At 27.4% G+C, this 24,445-nt stretch overlaps 1 protein-coding gene and 1 long non-coding RNA gene across 5 annotated transcripts in view; both read right to left on the bottom strand.

Moving 5' to 3' along the window:
- Positions 1-24,445, bottom strand: part of LOC135930052 (vam6/Vps39-like protein) — a 63,995-nt gene that overhangs the window by 1,517 nt on the left and 38,033 nt on the right. For 2 of the 4 annotated variants that reach the window (XM_065466832.1, XM_065466835.1), the window contains 11 exons: positions 24,315-24,429; positions 24,107-24,236; positions 23,791-24,051; positions 20,568-20,912; positions 20,184-20,257; positions 19,996-20,094; positions 17,534-18,023; positions 17,290-17,432; positions 14,211-14,429; positions 14,031-14,165; positions 11,310-11,398 (listed from right to left, as the gene is read on the bottom strand). In XM_065466832.1, the coding sequence (XP_065322904.1) occupies positions 11,310-11,398; positions 14,031-14,165; positions 14,211-14,429; positions 17,290-17,432; positions 17,534-18,023; positions 19,996-20,094; positions 20,184-20,257; positions 20,568-20,912; positions 23,791-24,051; positions 24,107-24,236; positions 24,315-24,429 (2,100 nt within the window). Of the gene's footprint in view, positions 1-11,309; positions 11,399-13,465; positions 13,680-14,030; positions 14,166-14,210; positions 14,430-17,289; positions 17,433-17,533; positions 18,024-19,995; positions 20,095-20,183; positions 20,258-20,567; positions 20,913-23,790; positions 24,052-24,106; positions 24,237-24,314; positions 24,430-24,445 lie in introns of those variants that run through there. The other 2 variants (XM_065466833.1, XM_065466834.1) reach the window with 2 other exon arrangements.
- On the bottom strand, positions 960-1,749 carry LOC135930433 (uncharacterized). Its single transcript, XR_010572767.1, has 3 exons — positions 1,228-1,749; positions 1,109-1,178; positions 960-1,067 (listed from the first exon to the last, which is right to left on the bottom strand). It is a non-coding gene; the product is annotated as an uncharacterized LOC135930433 (long non-coding RNA).

The following is a 24,445-nucleotide window of genomic DNA, read 5'->3' as shown; positions in this document are numbered from 1 at the left end:
ATACTATTACCGACGACAATCGACTTACATTACCATTGATATATTAGATTTTTTAAAATAAATATGAGAGCATCTAGATTTTCTGGTAATAAGCTTCTACGATATGGACTATCTATTCCTGCCGTACTGAAGGCAGACTGAGATGATTCCGCAGATAACGCATTTGCAAAATTATCTTTGTCTTTTGTAAAATATTTCATAATTCAGATATCATATTTAAAATAATTTTTTTATTTAAAGTATAAATAATAAATTTGGCGTTATTATTTAAAAAGATTTAAATAAATAAAACTTTGGGTGTTCCTTTCTATTTTTGTAAAAAAATACTTCAAAAACTATAAATCTATTTTAAAAAAGAAATAAAATTTAGAGGGTGTTGTGTATTTGCATTGCATTGTTTAAAAAAAATTACTCAAAAAATATTATAATAATGTAAAATAGATATACATAAACATGAAATAACAAAAAAAGTAAAGTAAAAAGATCGGATCGGCTTTTTACCGGTATCGGTTCGATCCGATATTTTTGGAAAACGCTAAATATCGGTGCCAATCCGATTCGATATTTAATATCGGCACAGCCCTAGTTATGTTTACAATATACATTCATTTTTAACAATTGATTTTCATAATTTTGATCAGATGAACAAGAGTGCTTAGTGCTCAGCACAGTTTTCGCTGAGTTAAATGTTTATTTGTCGCAGAAGATGGGAGGATAGTATTAAATTTAATTTAAAAAAAATTTAATTAGAGATTTATTAAAAATATTTAAAGAATGATCTTTATTTTCAAAAAAATGAATAGTATTTTATTCAAATCATTTATTTTTATCCTTATCAGTTAATGTGCTATTTATGTGTTTTATTTAAATAAAGCCAAAGGTAATTTTTGTTTTGTATTTGCCAAGATCTTTCCTTAAGGTTAATATTTATATTAGGCACAATCTATACTTACGAAGTGTAGACCTAGTGCCCTTAATTTTCTTTATAGGTGTAAAAGAAAGTTTCATGATAGGCCAGGGTATTGTTAAATCATCTTCATTAGAAGAAATAAGTATTATTGTATAATCTTTATAAAAGAAATTATAATATTAGAGAATATAAATTAACCTTTGATTCAATATTAATTAGATTAACAATACCTTGATTGATTCAATATTAATTAGATTAGCAATCTTGACTGTAAAATTCAAAAAGAAAATATAATAAATAAAATAAATATGAGGAACCTTTTTGTTGTTTGATTTAAAAACTTGCCTTAAATTATTCACAAAAGGAGAAGTTTTTAAGTGTCGTTGTTATTTTCCTCCGAAATATACTAATAATTTTTATTATAAGAATTCACTTGATTTCATTCATGAATTTACTATACTAATTATATGAATTTATAAGATTAGGTTGTGTAATTTTTATTTTTGAGAAAATCTTGCTATGTTGCATAGAGGGCTGGAGCTTTACATGCTGTTGCAACTGTCACCACTGAACTATCATTCCATCGAACTACAAATATTTCATATGTCTTTTCCATAGGTAGTCGTAATAGCCCATCTCTTTTTTTGCCATAATTTTAATTGTTTCTAGAGGAGAATTTTCATGTCTATTTTCTCTTATAGTCACAGTTGTGAAAAACCTCAAGTTATCGAAGTAAATAGAATACAAAGAAGTTACTTGGACAACTTTGAATAAATTTGTAACAACCGTGCCTCCTAATCCAAAATTCGAAGTTATTGGGCTTTTATTTCTACCTTAATATGTATTAAATGCAATATATCCATCGGAGGAAGCAATCGTCCGTGATTTATATCCAAATTGAATGGATTTACCTTTGATAAACATTTTACAGGAATGTCTTCCTCGATATGGTATCTAAATTATGTAAAAATATACCGAATTGTTGAAACTTTTTATTTGGTAAATTTAAATATGGGTGGATTTTATAAAGATTATCCTCTTAATCAAGAGTTGAGTTACTAGACAAATGTAATTCCTTTTGATATCGCGAAATGGATGTTGTGTCATTGAATTCCTAACGATTGGTATAGTAATCATTGTCATTAGTCCATTTCTTGCAGTAAGGAATGATAACTAGTCAGCAAAGGAATTCCCAAAAATCTTTCCATCTCTGACTCGATTGTAATAAAATTTGGTCTATTGTTATGTTTGGAATGAATATGTGATTGATCCACAAGCAGTGAATACATTTCTTGATCAAAAAATAATTCAAATATTCTATTGTAATTTTTCCTTTCAAATCAAATTGAAGATTCGATAAATATAATGAGAATAACAATAAAATTATGGATTTTCTGGAATATTTTATAAATAATAAAAACTAAGATAAAAAAATAGTATTTTTGTTTAGTATGAATAACAAAAATTTATAAAAAGTATTATGCCAAATTTTTTTAGAGCAAAATTACTTTTTTGAACCCTTATGTGGTCATCATTGCATAAATAGTACAGTAAAAAACATATGATTCATCAAAATGTGAATTGACGCGGATAAAAGCGTGCATAATGGGAGACAAAAAATTTTCATAAGTAGAAAAAGATTTGGCGATAGGACAAATGCGTGGTATGATGGGATCAGTAGTAACATTCAAATTAAGGGATGCGGTGATGGCATTGATTCATACGGGACATCAAAGTGTGGAACTGATAAAGCAATGGAGGAGAAGCCTGTAATGAACAACGAGATTGAAGATATAAGCCGGATGATGTGTAATTTATGGTAGAGTATCGAATAAAGATTTTAAAAAAATTGTATGGTAGAAATCTATACAGCCGTAAGAGTGCATACCCATTGGCTTATATACCAGTGATTGATGCTTATTCAAAGTAGGTAGAGTATGAAGAGATAAAGGAGTTAACGATTCAAGTGGTAGTAAAAACATTAAAAAAATCATGTGCCCGATTCGGGGCGGCCAGAATAATTGTATTGGATGGGGGCCCAGCCTACATGATATTTCGTGCTGATATGCGAAGGTCGCGAGTTCGAGACTCTTATTGGCAACCATTTTTATGATTTTTTCTTAATCACTTTTAGTAATCGAATTTGATAATTATATAATTCAACGCATTAAAAATTTTTATTAATTCAAAGCGAGAAATTTCCAATGATATAAAAAGCGAAAATTATAACTATAAAAACTAAAATAATATACTAATGATTTTTTATCTTTTTCCGCTCTTATAAATTTTCCATTAGAATATAACAATATTTATTTTTAATGTCCATAAAAATGATTAATACTATCTCTATTTCTTTTTTTAAAATATAATAATCATAATGACTAGACACAATTTAATTAAATGAATAGTCACCAAAAATATAAGCAGGGATCCAAACCGAACCTGAACCGAATCATTGAACCGCTAAAAACTGGTATTTTTTATTGAACCTAAACCGCTAAAAAATTCTAGCTGAACCTGAAACGAACTGCTAAAATGCCTTTGAACCGGTTCGAGCCTCATGATTTTATGCTAAAAAATGTGTAAGTTATTACTAGTATATTGCAAAAATTTTAATTATATTCGAATTGTTTTATAGATTATTATAAATCGCATTTGATTGATAAGTGTCAATCATAATTTTTATAAATTTTAGTATATTGCCATTTTACAACTTTTTTAAAATATTTTAAACTTATAAATGATAATGTCTAGAGAAAAATTATATTTACATATAGTATTATAATGACACATCAAATCTGATTTCATACATATTGGCAGTGCCGGCTACCCAAGTTAGTGTGGAAAGATGTTTTTCAACATCTATATTTATACTATCTCCTTATTTTGAAATATGAGGGAGACGAATCTTGAAAATATATTAATTGTGCGGCTTAATAAAAAAATTATTAAGTAAATAAAGTTAAATATTTTCATATTAAAATTAATCATTGATATTTATTTGTTATATTTATAAATTAAATATTATTTTATAATGTGCAATTAATAAAAATGAAGGTTTAATATATATGATTTTTATTTTAATTATGAAATAAAAAAATATTCTTCTCTCCCTATAAATAATTCGAATGTAAGTTTGAATATAAGAGTGTTCAACCCGGTTTTTAGAGGTTCAAACCGAAATTTTAATTTTTGCGAACCGAAGCTGAACAGTTATTTTTATGAACCTGAACCGAACCGAAATTCGTTTCAGTTTGGATCCCTGAATATAAGGATGAATAAACAAAATGTGTTCTAAAAATAAATCTCAAGCTCAAAATATTTTCAATATTATGCATTAAATAATATTCAGCAATAACTTTGATAATTTTATGATGTTTATCAATTTTATTCTATTAAATACAAAATATTATGTGAAAAGAATAATTTTAGCCAGAAAAATATTGCTTAAGACTCGAGATTTTGATAATATATGTCTAAACCTTTGTTCCTTCTTTGAGCAAAATCTTCAGGTTTGATTAAAATATTTCTGGATGAAATATTGAGTTAGCCGTTTTGAAAAATCGGCTCAAAATGTGCCGTTTAACAACACTACTTCCCTATATATAATTCGAATGTAAGTTTGAATATAAGTGTTCAACCCGGTTTTTAGAGGTTCGAACCTGTCGTATTTGTGTATACGACAGAGATCTGCAGAGGTACCATTTGCATGGCCCGGCCCGGTTTTAAATTTTTTAAGCCCGGCCCGGATATTTTTAAAAAAATTTTTTATGGCCCGGCCCGGCTCGGATTTAAAAATTTAAGGCCCGGCCCGGATATTTTTTAAAAAAATTTTTTACGGCCCGGCCTGTCCCGGATTTAAAAATTTAAGGCCAGGCCCGGATATTTTTTAAAAAAAAAATTTCAGGCTCGGCTCGGAATTTTTGAAAATTATATTCGACCTGGTATAGACAAAAATTCACCTATGAGGTATTTTACCATATTTTTCAGCGAGTATTATCGCTTATTATTTAAAAAATACATGTAAAAAGCTAATATTTTGAGAATATTATATTGAATTTATAAAAATTAAAAAACTGTTATTTATAAAAGTGGATATTTTGAGTATATACTATATTTTATATTGCATTTATAAAAATAAAACTAATATTCATAAAAATGGTAATAATATTTGTCATATACTATATTTTATATTACATTTAAAAAAAATAAAACTAATATTTAATTTATAAAAATGGAAAATATTTTGAGAATATAATATATTGTATTTAATTTACTATTTAATTTATAAAATAAAAATAAATCGCTATTTAAAAAAATGCATGTAAAATAAATAGTATTTTGAAAATATAATCTAATTGCACAATATTAATATAATTTATTTTATAATATAAATTTTTAACAATTGTAAAAAAAAAATAATGAAAAATGTTGGATTAAAAACTTTCATGACTCAAGGTAAATATAATAAATGCAATAAATATTTGGCAGTTTGCAAAGTAAAAAAACAGCATGATTGACGAAACCCTATACTCAAGAAAGATATTAAAAATTCACAAATTATCATGAAGAAAGAGAAGCATATCTACCTTTTCAGGTTGAAGATTACTTCTTCTTTCTTCAAGAATTCTCCCAGTAGTGGAAAAATTCCGCTCACAGCTTGCACTTAAAGCAGGAATTGCCAATTTTGCTAAAATTGGAAATTCGCTTTGATGAGCCGCCAACCACTCTAACAAATTATCCACCTTAAATGTTTTATCTATTATTTATGTAATTATAATATTCATCATCGGGTATTGACATATTACCAGAATTACCATCGCCCCATTTGTCATAAAACAATTCAGTTTGTTTAACAACAGTCGTAATTTGACTGGTCGATGGTATTTCCTTTCTGAGCCTCTTGTAATTTAATATAATCTTTTATATAGTTTTCCGTCATTTTGCGATCTGTCCCTGACTACATACGTAGTTGCTTGAATTTGGGACAGAGAAAAAGAGAAATAAAATGATACTTGTGTAAAACAAATTTTTCAATTAAAAAATGCTTTATATTAAGTAAAATCAATTACAAACTTTAGGAAGTGATAATCATTTATTTGATTGTTTTGGTAAAATATATTCTAAAAATTTTATGAATTATAAAAAAATATATTAATAATACTTGAATATTGGGGCTTATTTAAGATATTCCTTTATTTGATTGTTTTGGTAAAATATGTTGTAAAAATTTAGATATGAATTATAAAAAAATATATTAATACTTTGAATAAATGGAAATTAATAATTAGATCGATCTGTGGGTTGTTAGGTATAGTTAACCATCACCCAATATTATATTAATCATAACTATAATATAATATAATCTAATAACCATTAACAAAAATTATTATAAAAAATATTAAGGCCCGGCCCGGATATATTTTAAAAAAAATTTTTTAGGCCCGGCCCGGATATGTTTAAAAAATTTTTTTTAGGCCCGGCCCGGGTATATTTAAAAAATTTAAAATACGGCCCCGCCCTGCCCGGGTTAGGGCCGGGCCTGCAGGTCTCTGTACGAATCCATTTATTTTTTTACGCGAAATGCAATCAACCGATTTAAATAAGGTTGATTGGATATGAAAATAACATGTAATATATATTTTAATATAATGATTATTATTTAATTTTTGAATATGAAAATTAAAAAAAACAATAAAGAAACTATTCGTGTATTTTTAGCTCTTTAGTGTGTCAGATATATTTCCTTTTGTTTTCTGATTTTAGTAATTTAGTATAATTTTTTGACAGTTCGTTTTTAGAAAGTTTTGGTTTAGTTTCGGGGATTTGTTTGAGTTGTTAGTTTTTTTTAGTGGTGCCGTGCGTTTCCTAGGAGTTATTCGGTTTAGAAGGTAAAACAAAAAATTTTTAATTATATAATTTTCTTAAATTTTTTGACTGCGCATTTGTACTAACCATTATACGATTTTGATAGTGAAGTTTTTATTTAAGGTGCTGTATTAATATTTTCTACGAATATTTAAAGTTTTTGTAACTAAAAGATTCATGACCAAATGGTTCATTTTTTTAGGTATCATGATGATTACAGCGTGGCTGCTAAGATTTCATTATAGTTTGGGTCTTAAAGTTTTATATAAAAGTTTTGATGAATTGGATTTAATTAAACAGGGAATGATAATTGGTATATTGGTAATAATTATTTATTGGTGATTATGGCGAAATATTTGGTAAAAAGGGGTACTGCGGTACTGGCAGGCATGTATTGCAATTGGAAGAAGGACACTGCGGTGTCAGATGTTTATAAAAAGAAAATGGCAGAAACGTATTTTAATTTAATATCGGATATTTATGGGAAGAAAATAGCAGACTTGGAAAGTAATCTAAAAGATGTTTTAGAGGAAATCAAGGCTGGAAATGTTGGGAAGAGGTCAGATAGGATCCTCCTGGAAATAAAGGAAATGAAAGAAGCCATAAATGCGTTGAAAAAGGAAAGCAAAAATCCGGTTAAGAGCCAGGTGGGTGATAGAAATATTAATAAGAAATTTAATGATTACGAGGAAAATAAGGAATTGTCGGGAAATAAAAAATTTGTGGAAATGATCATTTGCCATCGTTGCGGATGGAGAGGACATAAGAGGGATACCTGCGTGGTCCCAGAGCATAGGTTTAAAGATGGATTTCCGTTAAAGAAATGTGAAGTAGGAAATGCTAATGTAAAGATGGTTAGTTTAAACGGGGCCAGATTATGTTTCAAATGTAAAAGGCCGGGACATGTGGCTGTGGACTGCATGGAGGTATCTCAAAATTTGTGTTGACTATATGATTGCAAGGTGAATCATATAGGAGTCGGGGCTCCGAGAGTTCGGAAAAATTTGTATAATAAAACTTTTAATATTATTAGTCGAGATAATGGGAATGATAGAATAAAAATAAGAAATCATTCTCGTAATTTCCCTGAGAGGGAGGTTAGTCGATTTAGGTGGGAACGATATCCGAGGAATATTGTCCGTTATTCTCTTAGAAAGGATGTTAGGAATTTTATTTAAGAAACCCACAGATCTTGTTAAAAGAAATGTAATTGTCAGTAATAAGAATTTAAATTCCGAGTTGAATTTAAGGGGCAATGTGAATGCCAATGAAATTATTATTTTAGATAAAATAAACGCTGATTCTCCGATTAAAACATATGGTATTTTAATGACGGAAAGATTAGATGGACCATGTTTGTGTCCGAGGGTTAGTTTGAAAATTGACCATAGGAATATAGAAATGCTATTTGACACCGGGGCTAGTATTTCCCTAATGTCGCAGGAGAATTTTTATAAGTATTGGCCTGGGGGTAAACTTGAAAGAGAGGCTATGTGCGTCAGACAATTATGGGTCGGAAGTTGCCGTGTTGGGAAGAGCCAAATTGGGAGTTAATCTTAATGATGTAATCTTTTTCCTTGATTTATGGGTGGTGAAGGAAAGTGTGGAAACCATCATGAGGTGGAGTTGGATTGTTCAGTTGGGTCCCTTTAATAATTTTTGGAATATTTTTGCAAAACCAGGGGCTGCAAAGGGGACTAAGAATATGAGTCTGGGGGTTAGATTCGAGATATAATTTGGGAAATAGAAGGGACGGACTCAACTGTAAAAGAAGGGAATTCAACCTGTAATTCTGAGATATATATAGGTTCCACTGAATTAATAGTTGAGGACAACAGTGAAACCCAGGGAGTAATCGGGGTGAAAGCGATTATTTAATATATATATAATTTGGGAGAATTAATGGAAAAGATACTCTTAATATGCATTAAAGGTGTTCCGTGATTATGAGGAGTTGCGGGATAAATATTATTTAAAAAATAAAGACGGGAATTAAAATGTATGTGAACTGTTGGTAACCTATTTGTCTTATTTTATTTATTATTACACGATGGTAGTAAGATATATTGATAAAATGCAAGGGTATTGGTTTTAATTCTTCCATGTTTGCAATGAGAAAAGTTGGTATTCATTGAGGTTACCAGTTGTTAGTCATAAATAAAAGTTGAAATGTAATGTAAGATTAAAATGGAAAGTTGTGGTATCTTATATTATTAATAGTTAAAAGGGAATCATGTATTGAGTAGAGAAACCGTTTTGATATTTTTATTACATATTTGTGGTTGTTTTCATTTTTGGTAGGCCGCAAGAAGATAATGAAAGGGGAGAAATATTTTTGGTAGTGTGAGATAAGAACGTGCACGTGTTTTGTTTTTTAAAATTAAATACTTTTAATGTTGTTTAGTCATTAATAAAAGTAGAATAAAGATAAGATATGCGGTGGAAGGTTTGTGGTAAAGGGAAGATAAAAACATTTTTTTTATATGTTTTTGTGTGTTATAAGAGAAATATTGATTTTCTGGTTGCGGTATATTTTTTTTTGTAAAAAATGTTTTTTTTTTCTCTATATCTTTGTTTTTTTTATAATGGTCTATTTATTCTCAGTCAGGCCGTAAAAGGGAATGTGAAATGTTGTTAAAACAAAATGAAAAAGGGAAGGATGGTAGAATGATGCCTGGTTGAGGGGTAATTTAAAATTTTTTTTTGTAATTAATAAAAGTTTTTAATTATTTTTTTAAATTCCTCAAAATTCAATTCCTTTACGCTATGGCCATGTTATTCAGTGAGGTTACATTTCTCTGCGTCGTCGTTTTTCACATCTTGCCAGAACGGGTTTTTTGAAACATTCGCCTCATAACAATAACGTTAATCATTATTCCCAAACTCCACGAAGGAATACCACAGTACCATCAATGATTAGTCAATGAACATTCTTCATTACGAATGGATATCGCAAACGGAAAAAAATCGAAGTGGAAAACGAAGCATATGATTTGACAAAGATTTTATTATCACTGGAAAAAAACACTTAATGTTAATGTTTAAAATAATATTAATGACGATGCTGAAATTGGATGCTTCAGGAAATATCTATGGTGCCTTTCGGGCTTGGTGTTTCTCATAGTTATATCCACTATCACAATGGATCATTCACATTGAAATTAGCTATTTTTTTTGAAATATTCAAGGTAATCATGATATTATGGAATTAATTAAATAAAATTGAAGGACTTTATAAAATTTTATTAATCTGTTATAGCCATTTAATTGATCATGCAACACCGTTATATATCGATCATTTTTTTTAACAAACATATATATATATGCCGATATGCCATGAGCCCATAAAGGGGTGGCATGTCGTATTTGTGTATACGAATACATTTATTTTTTTTACGCGAAATGCCAATCAACCGATTTAAATAAGGTTGATTGGATATGAAAATAACATGTAAAATATATTTTAATATAATGATTATTATTTTTTGAATATGAAAATTAAAAAAAACAATAAAGAAACTATTCGTGTATTTTTAGCTCTTTAGTGTGTCAGATATATTTTCTTTTGTTTTCTGATTTTAATAATTTAGTATAATTTTTTGACAGTTCGTTTTTAGAAAGTTTTGGTTTAGTTTCGGGGATTTGTTTGAGTTGTTAGTTTTTTTTTAGAACCGAAATTTTAATTTTTGCGAACCGAACTTGAACCGTTATTTTTATGAACCTGAACCGAAATTCGTTTCAGTTTGGATCCCTGAATATAAGGATGAATAAACAAAATTAGTGTTCTAAAAATAAATCTCAAGCTCAAAATATTTTCAATATTATGCATTAAATAATATTCAGCAATAACTTTGATAATTTTATGATGTTTATCAATTTTATTCTATTAAATGCAAAATATTATAGAAAAAAATAGAATAGACTTTGAATTTGTAATATGTTGCCCAAAATATTTTTGCCCAAGCTGTTAAAACCCTAATCACAGCACTATATATATGTCGTAGGGTATAACGAATTAAGACTCTATGCTTCATTGATTCGGGTTTTTTAAGATAAATTTTAAAATTTAACAACGCGTCTTTACATTTCACCTGATTTTGTGGAATTTATTCAAACATGTATAAAATACCTATCTTGTGTCAGACATTTAGCCATAAATATTTGAGTATATTTTAATTTATATGAAAAAAATATATATAAATTAATAAAAGTAAGTTAAAAAGTTGATGGCAACATTCCAAATTTACAGGGTGAATATTTTATACATGCTGGAATATGATTTCGGTAAAATTAGATCTTTCAAAATTAAAAAAAACGTAGATGATAAATGATTTAAACTTTAAAAAATTTATTAAAAAGTCAGATTTGTTAACGTACGAGTAAATGTAAACTAACCCTAGCATTTATCTGTGTTTTAACAAAGTTAATCAAGTAGATATTTAGGGTTGAGTTATTTTCAGACACATTTAGGGTTGAGTTTGGCTATTTACAGACCAAATGATTATATTGTTAATCAAATTTTTTTATATACCTACTAATCCTTTTTTTGCAAATTTTACATGTATTTTGGTCTGAAAGCGTGATTTTTTGTGAAAGCAGAGTAAATTTTTCTTCTTGAACCTGTTGTTGTATGGTAATGTATTATATTTAGTATGTCATTATAAAAGATGCACAGATACTTTTAATTTTTACCGATATCACTGGTCAATAACAAATCCAAATTATATTAAATTAATTTTTATAATTTATCTTATTAATCCTTTTGTTTTCATATTATTTTATTTATGAATGGAGTGGGGGATAGCTTGCACCTATTTTTTTTGAGTGGGATAGGAGTAAGCTTTTAAGGGGGGTAAGCTGGGGGTAGAATAAATTTATTAGGGGAGGGGGGTTATCTATTAAAATTTTTAATGAAATAGGGCAAAATGTATTGCTGCAAAAAATTAATACTTTTATAGACCTATTATAATACAATGATATTGCTAGACATCGAATAAATCTATATATTGCATACAACATAGAAATTATTTTCCAGATAGAACTTTTTGATATTCTTTTAAATGTAATTTAAATTTAAAAGGATTAGATATTCTCATCAAACTCATATTCATGCCTAACAATATAATATAATAATGCATTCATTGTAAAGGAGGGGGTTTCATGTTCTAAAAAAAATATAAATCCCGGGTCGATTAATATTTTTAAAAAATTATGTAATGGAAGTATTCATTTACTGCCCATATTTTCAAATTCCATTTAAAACAATTATACAAATACCGCCAAAATTATATTAAATAATCCAAATTTTAAAATCCGGGCTGAGCCATTAAAAAAAATCTGGGCAGCGCTTGAAAATGGGATGGATTTAAATCTAGGTAGAGCCTAAAAGTTTTGACCTCTGAAGGTTGCTAGTATATCATCGACAAACCATTTATAGAGGGTAATTTGAACATGAATTGAAAAATATGATAGTTCTTAGCAAACAGGGCGGGTTAAAATAAATCAAACATTACAGGCTAGGCATATTCAAAAAAAATTCGAAAATTCGATTCGATTTTTTTTTCTTTTTAGCTTTCACCTTTTCTGGTGGTAAGCTCCTTCACTTATCTATTATATTATTAATCATGCTATCTATTTTTATCTTTGTATTTCTGATCGATTTCATTTGTATCGATCACCGGTGTATCACGAGGCCAAAGAAAACGAATTATTCGGAATATTTAATAAATGGCTTTTAATAAATCTAATCATTTCTATTTGATGACCTTCCAATCTGACAGGTAATGTGTTTATAAAAAGACTAGCACAAATTTAAAAAATCTCTGATGTGAATATTAAAAAGCAATATTTAAATTTTTATTTGCCGTATTTTTTGAATCTCATAAATTATATTAAAATACAAACCAGGGTCAATAAATTATTGTTAGTAGCCTAATTATGTTATAGAGGAGAATTTCACAGATAAAATAGTTATGCCTGATGTTGAAGTTGACAAAATTTTCTCAAAAAAAGAACGATTATATGGAATCAATATCAAATTAATAAAGGCGTTGAAAAGGTTGCTTGCAATCATTACAAGAGCATTATAAAAAGTTAAGACAAAGCAACATCCTCTCTTATTAATCATAATAGGTTTCATTCAAACCTAAGGATTACCTATCTATACAAGGTACAACAACTGCTTGTGAAAGGCTTTTCTTAGTTGGAACTATTTGTTGTCAAAATGTCATATAAAAAAGAAAATATAGGAAAAACTCTTTGCTTTATAAATTGGCTTAGAATTATGAATTAAATTTTAATTTTGTTTATAACTTGATTACATTTTTTTAATCATCAGATTATTGATTACATTTTTCTTATTATCAGATTATTATAATAATTTTTTATATTTGATATCAAATTTGCAATAAAAAAATTTGTCAATATATTTGGATATGATATATTTTATTGAGAAAATTCATTTTAATTATTCGTAGAATATGAATAGTAGATTTTATCATTATTCATATTCGATTTGTTTAAACGAATCGAATATGAATAATGCACTATTCGATTCGAATTCGTTTATGAATAGACCATTTTTAAAACAACAGACGGGAGGGAGAATTTTAAATGCTGACGGAATTATCAAGACGAGATTATATCTATTAAAAAATAATTTTTTATTTCATAATATTGCATATTGTAAATTAAAATTAAAGATATAAAATAGAATCAATAATAGCCAAACATACTCATAAATAATTTTTTCAAATAAGAGATATACCAATACAATCTACATTTATATTAATCTTTCCGGTATCTTAATAGCATCGGGGCATCGCTAAAAAAATGGTCATCCGTGCATCTTTGTTTGTAAAAGTCTAAAAAATTTTTTGCCAAATTGGAGATAAACCCCGGCCTAGAAAATCGAAAATAAATCTCAGGAAAATTGTATAAATAACATAGGTACATTGTTCAAAAACAAGTGAATAAAATATTAAAACAAGGCTTCTCGCACCACCTTTTTTTTACAAAACATAAAGTTCATATCCAAATTTTTTACGTGTAAATATATTTCGTTTATAATTTATGCAAAATATTTAGCTAAATGTCACTATTATAGCATAAAAATGTTAATACACAACTGTTAGTGCTGCGGATTACAATTTCAGAATGCTCGAAGCCTAAAATTTGACTTTACTCTTTTTGAACAATGAGCAACTGTTATTTATATATATATATAAAAGGATATTTTGAAGATATTGTTTACTTTAATATCCTGAGAATATAATAGCCCTTTCAGTATCTGGTCGTGATTTATTTTTTGATAAGATGCGGTGAGTGATTCGATAATATAATCATATAATTGGCCTATTTCAATGTTAGATGGAAATTTTTCCAGTACCTTTTAATGAGAAAGATAGTATATATTTTAAATTTATAACCCAACTTTCAATATTGGTATTTTGTCGTAATGCTCTAGCAAAATTTTAAGAGCTGATGTAAAATCTGATTCTGGTTTTAATCGCACATTCTCGTTAAACTTTTCCAACGTTTCTTCGTCCAAATTGTTATGAGAATAATTGAAATCTGGTGTGTCATTGGGCAAATTTTTTAATTCTATCAGATCCGGAGGGTCTATAAGGGTGCTGAACAGCTGAAAATATATCTAAAGATTGATTAATAAAAAAAAATTTTGAAAATAAAATAACGTCGTTATTTAAAGCATATCACCTAATCCTTAAAAAATTTATATGATTCACAATTTTAAAACATATCTATCGAAGAAAAATTTTGTTAAAATCTAATCTATATAATCGCCGCAATCAAGAAATGTGAACGTTTTCGTATAACCTTAATGTTAATTTTTATTTTTGGTATCAACTTTCCTATCATCATAATGTTAATTTTTGGTATCAACTTTCCTATCATCTGAACTTTAAATAAATCGAAGGAGACTATATACCTATAATGTTAAATTATTTTATTTTAAAAAAAAATTTAAAAATTCTTTTTTATACATCAACGAGATTCGAACCACTGACTTAACGTTCGATAGACAAACGTTCTTTCCAGTCACCCCCCTTCTACATTAAATTTTGTATAATTTTTCTTATATATGAAACTATAATATGATAAAGTAATTTAAATATATCAATATTTATCTTTTTTATTGGAAGCTCCAAGCTTAGGAAAACAATTTCAAAATTATAATCGCTTGGTCAGGTTTGAGAAAATTTTTTAAATTATAATGCGTATAGCTGGGCTTGGAAAATATTTTTATAAATATATTGGGCCACGCTTGGGGAAATTTTTTCAAATTATTATCAGCTTGGACGCTTGGAATCTTTTTTATTATTAACTATGGATCAGGCATTGACTAAAAACAAATAAACCAAGGCCTATAGATTTTGATTGTATTTTTAAATTCATTATGATTTTTTTAAATATTTTATTCCAGTTATCAATTACCAAAATTATTATGATCTGTCTTTGGTTGGGGTTGGGGAAATTTTTTCAAAATTATTATGGCCTTGGACCTTTGGGAATTTTTTCAATATTAAATATTAGGTATAGATGATCAGTAATATTTTAACAAATTTGATATGGGTATCAAGTAAAAGCTTTAAATGTATTTTGACTCAAAACATAGCATTTAAACTTAGTTTTAATGGATTGGACCTGACCTGAAGGTGGGAGGAGGTTATAAAGAATAAAAATTGGATATTATTTTCAAATAACAGGTAACAACTATCATAAAAGTAAGGAGAAAATTCTCATTCCCCGTCATTTTTGACGGACTCAGCAATGCTGACTAACGGGTGCTCTGGTACTCTTAGTTATATATTTTTCATCTTGCCCTTCAAGAAAGAGTCATCATACTTTTCTCTCTGATTAGATGATAATTGAATCAGAAATTAAGAATATATTATGAGGTGTGATTCACAAATTTACCTATTTTTCGCCTAAATATTAATATTTTTATAAAATATATTAATAAAGTATATTAGTACCATATACATAAACTAATTACCCCTCAACCCCATCATTCTTGACGGGTTATTAAATAAATAAATAGTTTAAAATAATCATATATATTTCATTTTAAATGTTGGAATTAGTTTATTTCCCTGTCAATTTGTATAATGTTTTAATGATATAATTCCATATCATGTCATTTTAAAGATGGGATCATATCATTTTAACTAAAATAATCAATAAACTTATCAGACTTTTTTCCTCTTTTAAAAATAAAGCAATATGAAACTTGATTTTATTGAGGTTTCGATAAAAATTATATCAACGATAAATACAGATTGGAATATCGTTGATGATCATCCATTTATAAACTAATGAAAAAAAATTATTTTCGTTTTTAAAAAAAACGTTGGAGAAACATTAAGCCAAACATTTATTATTTAAATGACTCCTTGTTAATCAATTTATACTTTTAGTTTTTGATAAAGTTGAATATTAAGATTACAGGTTTTGAGAGAAGTTGATTTATTTTATGAAAATCCCCTTAGACTATTTAGAAGGTTGAGGTTTCTTAGACATTTTTCCATTAATTATTTTTATGTTTCGAAACAAAGGATAATAATTTATTGAATTAATTTTTTTGTATAATAGGGGAGACCAGGGCTAGTCGGCACAATTTTTGTCAAAATCATCATAGCTCCGATAATAATTATCATATAAGATCTTACAAAATACCAATAGATACCTTAAACATCTACCTATAAATATATACTGTTATATTTTTAAATATTTAATAATTATTTCTCTAAAAAGGTTTTAGCAAAAGTCATTAATCCTTTGAACCGACAAGCCTCTTGCGCCGACTAGCCCTGGTCTCCCCTATAATATTTAAAAAATGAGGCTTATAATTCACTCCAAGCACCATTTTATCGTTAATAAAGAAACCGCTTTATGTTCTGTCTGGAAATGACCTTATAAATAAATGAATTTGCGAAAAAATGATGCCGTTATTTAATAAATTTCTAAAATCCGATAATATGTATAATCATAATATATATAGCTTGAGAAAATGCACAAGATAATAAGTAACAATGAAATCATAGCTAAAATATCCCAAATCATTTCAAGGAGTCCAAAAAACTATAGCTACTGTAACTCTGGTTTCGGAAAAACTTTTTGTAATTGTAATAATTTAGATTTTAAAGGTTTTTTTTTTCTATTTTTAGCATTTTTATTTTTTAATTTAAAAAAAATACAATTAAAATATTTTTTACCAATAGTATGTTAAATGATTTGCCTTATTATAATTTAATTTATATTAAAAACTTAATTTTACTCATCCCTTTAAGAAAAAATGAATCGGTGAGAAATTTATTTGTAAACTTAAGATTTTTTTAAAAAAACAATATTTGTGATAAAAAATCATTTCACCTTATGTTAAATAATTATTTTATATAATTTGCGCAGGCTATCTTCATTATATTATTATAAGATACAATCAATTCTGTGAAATCACCCTTAATTTATAATGTTATTTAATTTTAGCTTACATTTGAAGCATTATTCCTGTAATAATATTTGTGACAATGTTTTAAGGCCAAAGGAATATCATTTAATACGTGACAATATATCGCAAGCGCTGACTCGTGTTTTGACATTTTACCAAATAAAATAGCTCGTTCCAAATTAAAGTCTTAATTAATTGGGTGAGAATAAAATTATGAGTAGTAAAAGTTATATTAATTTTATATTATGAATATAGATTTTGTAAAATTCTATAAAACACAATTAAACCTCGAATTGGAAAATTGATGATAAGTGTATCGGGCATATAGTATTCAGACTCCTCTAATATAAACCTTAGTTTGCGTCTAAAATGTTTGATCTTGCCCAAACTTTTCCCCATTCTAACTTGTTTTTCGTAGAATTCCAAAGAGTTGGTAGATTCATCATCATCGAGCATTATTTTAATGCTTTCAATATCTGTATCATGCATATCTTTCACCGGTATCAAAACTTGTTGGGCATCTTGAGCTATTATATTTTCGCCATTTTGCTTTAAATTATTATCTTGATTTAGCGTATTTTTAATCTTGTTATCGTAATTCGTGCTATATCCATTTAATAAGATATTCCATTGAGATATATTGTATAAAGCATTTTCATTAGCCAAGTATTCTGTTCGAAAGTATTCTATTTCATATTGCACCTTTTCTCTATATTGATTAATGAGCGCGTTGTGAAACAAGGTATTTTGATCTTCCCATTCATCAATTATGTATTCCTTATTTATTTTAGTAAGTATAAGTAATTTTATGATCTTCTTTTAAATATAGGCAAGGTTGGACAAATTTAAAAAAAATAAAGATATAAATAAATTTTAAAACAATTCTTTCCATGCCTAGTGTCAGTAGTGTGCAAAATATAATGTTAAAAATGAACCTAAACCAGGGTCAGGTGCGAACAAAATGAGGGGGCAGGTAGGACAAATCCCCCCCCCCCCCCAAAATCACAAAAATTTAGATGACGGCTAGAATATTTTCAAAAATATGACTGTTTTATGATTATTATTTTTATTTTATAATTATCTTTCCTTCCTCTTGATGAGTGACTTTGGATTGGGAGATTAGGAACTTAAATATAAAATAGAAATAAAATTAAATACTAAAATTATAGTTTTGGATCCTTTATTAAATATACTAAAAATTAATTATAAATTAATATAAAGGGAAAACATAACCAAAAAAAAGTAAAAATTAAAATACTAAAAATTAATGTTTTAAAAAATTAAATTCTAAGTTAAAAAAAGAAAACAAGTCCTTTTCGCATAATAATTTCTCCATTATATATCCTTTTTCTTTAATCTACATTTACATAGTCTCAATTTGCCTAAAGATTTCTTTATTTTTTCTAGATTTGTTTAAAAGTATATTTGAATATTACCACAATTACAACACCTCTTATAGCATATATATTCCAATTTACATTTATTTATCATATTTAGAGCAGAAATAAATGTACTACTAATTTATTCTATGAATTAATGTCGATTTCAAATTTTGGCGTTACATTTAGCCACCATTTTAAAATTTGCCACTTTTTAACCGTAAACTAAGGTATAAAATATTTGATAAAAATTAACATCGATTTGATTGAGGTATGAGAATGAACCATATATTGGAAGTGGAATTTAAGGAAATTATGGCAAATGTAGATGACGAATTTAATAAATTTTGACATAAATATGAATTTAATATTTGTGAAATACTGTAAAATAAATCTTTTTACCCCTCTCTCAGGATACTTTTACAACTCAAATGAAAGAAAGGTTCTTAATAAATCGCAGCACTCTGAAAATATTATTACCGCAGAATCCTCCAGAATTTATTTCAAATCTGATAAAATTAAATATTTGGCAGATTTTTATTATGAAGACGTTAAAGTATCCCATGACATTACTCGCTGAATGCAAACTATGGTATAAAAGGTTAATATTTGATAATGTTTCAAAAAATTATAAAGTAACTTTTTTCCTTGAGCGTAAAGACCTTGTATTTGGTGTGAGGATGCATTTTTATATCTATTTTCTTACCCATATTTTGAAAACTTTCCTGGTTTGAATATTTTACCAACAAACGTTTTTTACCCAGAGATTATAAAAATATATTGCAGTAAAGTTATTAATCGTAAAACGGTTAAAATGTTAAGCTGTAAAAAAATAATTTTTAAATATTAATGTCTACATATAAAAAGATATTTTTGAGCAAAAAGGAACATTAATAAATAGTTTGTTATTTGGAATAAAATTTTAAGAATAGTCGCAAAGAGGAGCAATAATTGAAATTTATAGGCACACTCAAAATCCCAATTTTGGCATAACCTTTTACATTCGGTATTGTATTGATTAGTTAATAATTAAAGGTGACGAATAGATGCCAAAATAGGAAATATTTTTACAGCACTATGTTTTAATCATCAAAATTAAAAATTTTATAGTTTTAAAAACATAAAATTTGGGAAGGTTAAAAATATATAAATACAGTACTCATAATTATTACTGTATAGATTGGCTTCTAGGATAATTCTAACTTATTAAGATAACCTTTTTAAATTTATATCTTATATACAAGATGTTTTAGAATTTTCATATCCGCGATACTGCCCAACCCTGAGTAAGGGTTACATTAATAAGTAATATTTTTAAATTTTAATTAGAATAGAAAAAATAGTTAAATTGTTTTCCAACACAACATTACTAAATATGGTATTATAAGGTCCGGAGAGTGTTTGATAAGAAAATATAGTATCTTTTCACGATCCAAACTTTCAACTTCAGGAATGTCTTCTGTAAAAATCTTCAAATAAATTATTCGATATTAAACTTTTATATATAATGTTTTAAAACATTTATGAATTGTGTAATTTAAAGGTTTTTAAACTATACCTTTAAAGCATCCTCTGGTCTTTCTTTAATGATATTAATTGAGTATTCCAATATCATATCGATATGATTAGGACCTAAGAAGGAATAAGTATTAAAGTTTCATGGCGTTTAGTAACATAATTTATAAAGATTTAATTGTGATTTTGATCACTTATTTATATATATCTAAAAAGGCTTATCATTTTATCTTAATTTTATTTGTCTCGTCTAAAGTTGAGGCTCGACTTAAATGTTTGTAATTTTTTAAGCAAAAAACTTGCCTAAGCCGTATAGGAGTTGGTCAAATTAATATAATTAGTAATATTTAAACAAAAATCCTTTTTACAAATATGCAATTATGAATATGAAAATAATATTATTTAACATAGAAATCAATGAGCAAACCTAAACGCTGTAAATATGTCACTAGTCTTTCTATGTTATGGGCCCTAGCAGTATCTTCATCCTTATCATTTTCCCTATCAATAACCAAATTGTGGTCGATGACCGATACCAATGTGTTGAGGGCTTTTCTGTGCAAGCCTGTTCTTTGATAAAGTATAACTAGTTCTTCATTTTTGCCGCGTTTTTTAAGGATTCTTTCGCAAACTTTAGTATCACAGAAATTTTTGGGCAAACGTAACAAGGGTCCTATAAGCGCGTCGTTCGTTTTTGAATAACATTTTAGCAAGCATGTGTCTATGATTTTGAGATATTCAGAATTCGACGCTTTATCGATAAATGTTCCATCTTGAAGATGATAAAAAATATTTTATAGTGGATCGATTTTGCCGGTGTTGTAAACGTTATCATTTTTTAGAAAAAGTAAAGACTGGCAGTGGCGTAGACAGGATTTATTCAGGGAGGGGGGTAGGATGATGATTTTCTCAAACCCCCATTTCTTGTTACGCATATAGAAAATAAAATACTGATTAAATATTTTTTCCCATTGTTATATTTATTGTTTTTTTTTAAATATGTAATATCTTTAATCTCTTTTAGTTGCCTGAACAAAAGCCCAAATCGAAAATATACACCAATGTTTCGGGCTTTATTAGTACCTATATCAGTGATTTAACCAGTATAGTAGTTAATGTAAAGGAAAAATTATTAAAAACAAAATTTTTAAAAGCATTTATTCTGAAAATTTTAACAATGTTTAGTGCTTAATTGAATATTATTTTAATCCGTTTGGTGAATAAATAGTATAAGAAAAAGTTATTAGAAAAATAATAAAAAATGTCAAAACTGGTTTCAAGCAGAATGAAAAATACAAAATATAGAAAAACTAAATATCTGGTTAGCGCTAATAAGTGCCTAAATAATGCTTATTAATTTCTCTACTGTTTTACAAACCACAAACGGGTTATAAAAAATGATAACAATGTCTTTGTCTTCGCTAAAAATCTGCATATTTGCGATTTTAATTTGGTAAATTTTTGTAAACAATATAATCAGACGTGAGTGTCAGAAAATATTCGTGCTTATTACGTGCATCAATAACAAGCATTTTACTAGCGAAGACAAAGGCTACGATGCCACTACGGGTGAAGTGAGTTAATAATTAATCCTAAACTTATACCAACCAATAATAAGTAGTGCTTAGTTAGTGCATTTTAATACTATAATCTGTTTTGAAGGTAGTAAAGAAAAATTTATTGGTAAATAGGTATAAAGTCATTGATACAGAACGAAGAATATAGAAAAACCGTTTGGTTTATATTTTGATAAATTTTTCTCGTTCACCAAAAAGTAATCGATTTATAAATTAAATAAAAAGTATGGTATGGTGACTTAAGCGTGAAGTCAGCTATGGAAGCGTTACTTCTGAAACTTATATTAATAATTAGTGAGTTTTTAATACCTTCTAGTGTTTCAACCTATTCGGGAGAGTCTAGAGAAAAAACAATATTGGCAAAATCCCAAGATTGACATCAGGCAGAACGAAAATTATAGAAGCACTAAATATCTCCAGTATGTAATGCCTCGTACTAATAATCAATCAAATTCCACTCAATAAACAGAAACTTATAGGCGAAATAAGAACTATAATGGACGCCATAGGCTGAATCTTATATATCAGATTTTAAATTGTGGTTTGTAAAATAAATCTAATGAATTATATAATTTTTTTATAAATATTTTATTTTTTGTTTATTTAATAGGATATAGAAGCAAAATAGTTAAAATCTCATTATATTCTCAAAAATTTGATATAAATCTTATTCTCACTAATTCTAAAGTTAAAGCTATATGTAGACCTGTGCGCCGATGAAACTATTGGCAGCAGGCGAGAGTTTTAAAAACGCCGGCGGCTAAAAACGGCGTGCCTACATTTTTATAATATAAATATTTAAAATTGGTAATAATTTTTTTAAGAAAAGCTAAATTAAATTAAAAAATAAAATGTACACTAAAAAATATCGGTGTATTTTTACAACTTTATTGAAAAGAAAACTCAATTATAAATTCAAACTAAACTTTGCGATATTATTCTTATCATGTATAAAAATCATATTATTTAAATTTGCCGGGCACAAGAATAACCTCCTTGAATTCAACGTCAACCCAACGGTAGAGAAAACATTTTCAATTGGTGTGCTCTGAAACAAAAAGAATTTTGGTTTCGGCTAGCTTAGAAAGATTCGGAAGTGATCCACTTTTCTCTCCAAAAATTTAGAACAATCATATCCTGTGTGGCGTTTTTGAGAAGAATGGCTTTCTTGTTCTAAGTCACTTATAGTGGAATCATATTTAGTGGTTGTTGTAGAATGTTCATTTGCTAACCTTTTCAAATATGACAATGATACATCGGATATTAATGTGTTAGGCCGTTAAAGAACTAACATTGCTTTGCATAGTGGTTTAACCTGATAATGAACTACAGCTGCACTAAAATTTATTTTTAATCAATAAATAATGGAAATTTAGCTATGATTTCTACTAATGCGCTAACCGTGGTATGCGCCTGAAATTTTTTTATAAGTTAAAACCAATATTAGAGTTATTTCAAGTCAAGTAAGACAGATGAAAGATTATCCGAGCTTTCAATCCTAAATGGCATATAGTCAAATAGACATATAGCATCTTTGTAAAATGTGATATCAAAATAAGATGATTTCGTTAAGGTGAAATTGAAAAAGATTACAATAGATGATTTTCTACCCTCCACCGCTAAGTTTGAGGCTTTTAAATTCTTATAAGAAGATCAAATGTCGATTTCATAGGAATTATAAACATTTTTGGGAAGCCTCCTGATTTTTTAATTTTATAATCTTTTTAATGTGAAAATTTTGTTAAAAAATAAAATTTATTATTATTTATTCATAGAATTTTCCTGCACTTTTTAAATAGGGGAATAAATTTCTGATATGATTTTATAAAAATAGAAAATTAAGGAGCGTGTTTTATTAAAAAAGAAATTTAATTTTCGTCTAGATATATATATATATAATATGAAAACATTAATCTAATATTTTCCATGGGAGCTTTCATCCCCAAAATCCCTCTTGTCTAAGCCACTGAAATGATTTAACTTTCCATCGACATTACAGAAATATATTTTATTATTGCGAATAAATGTAATAATCATTAAGAAAAATATTGTTTAAAATATGTATCATATTACTATTTTCATTTAGCAAGGCAAAAAAATAAACTCTCATCTCGGTTAAGTACTCGATCAAAGCCAAGAGAGCGTTGTTCCAATCTATTTCTTGAGTCTTCATCGTGAAATTATTATTTTCTTGATTATTATCATAAGGGGAAGTCGGGGAGTCGCATTCTGTTTCTTGGAAATTATCGGAACTCGTTTTGTCAAGTTTACTAATTATATCGTCAAAATCGGAAGGCAACATGTTGGGATATAGATTCAAGACTTTAGTTGGATCTAAGAATTCATTTTAAAAATGTGAAATTTTATAATATCAAGAAATTAACCAAACCTATTTTAAGACGGCCGAATAGATACATTGAATCTTTATATCTTTTTTGGTTAAAAAGGGTTTTAGCGTGCATGTATTGTATATTCTTAATAGCCCTTTCCCTTTCCAAGTCGTCTAAACATGAGATATCCTAATAAACATTAACTCCATTTTTAATGCATCGTTGAGATAAAATTGCAAATTATTTAGAATATATATTGAAATTTACAGTTAATCGTAACGCCAACTCAAATTGTTTGATCTGAATCAACTCGTTCATTTGGTTGTTAAAATTCCTCGGTTTCAATAAATGTAAAGTTGTAGCGGACCAAACATATATGCCTCTTATTTTTTTAAGAC

This window comes from Gordionus sp. m RMFG-2023, chromosome 5 (assembly GCF_954871325.1).
Source record: "Gordionus sp. m RMFG-2023 chromosome 5, tfGorSpeb1-WG-v2, whole genome shotgun sequence".
Taxonomy (NCBI): Eukaryota; Metazoa; Nematomorpha; class Gordioida; order Chordodea; family Parachordodidae; genus Gordionus; species Gordionus sp. m RMFG-2023.
The sequence above is the reverse complement of the archived record's forward strand: the minus strand, read 5'-3'. Positions and strand labels throughout refer to the sequence as shown.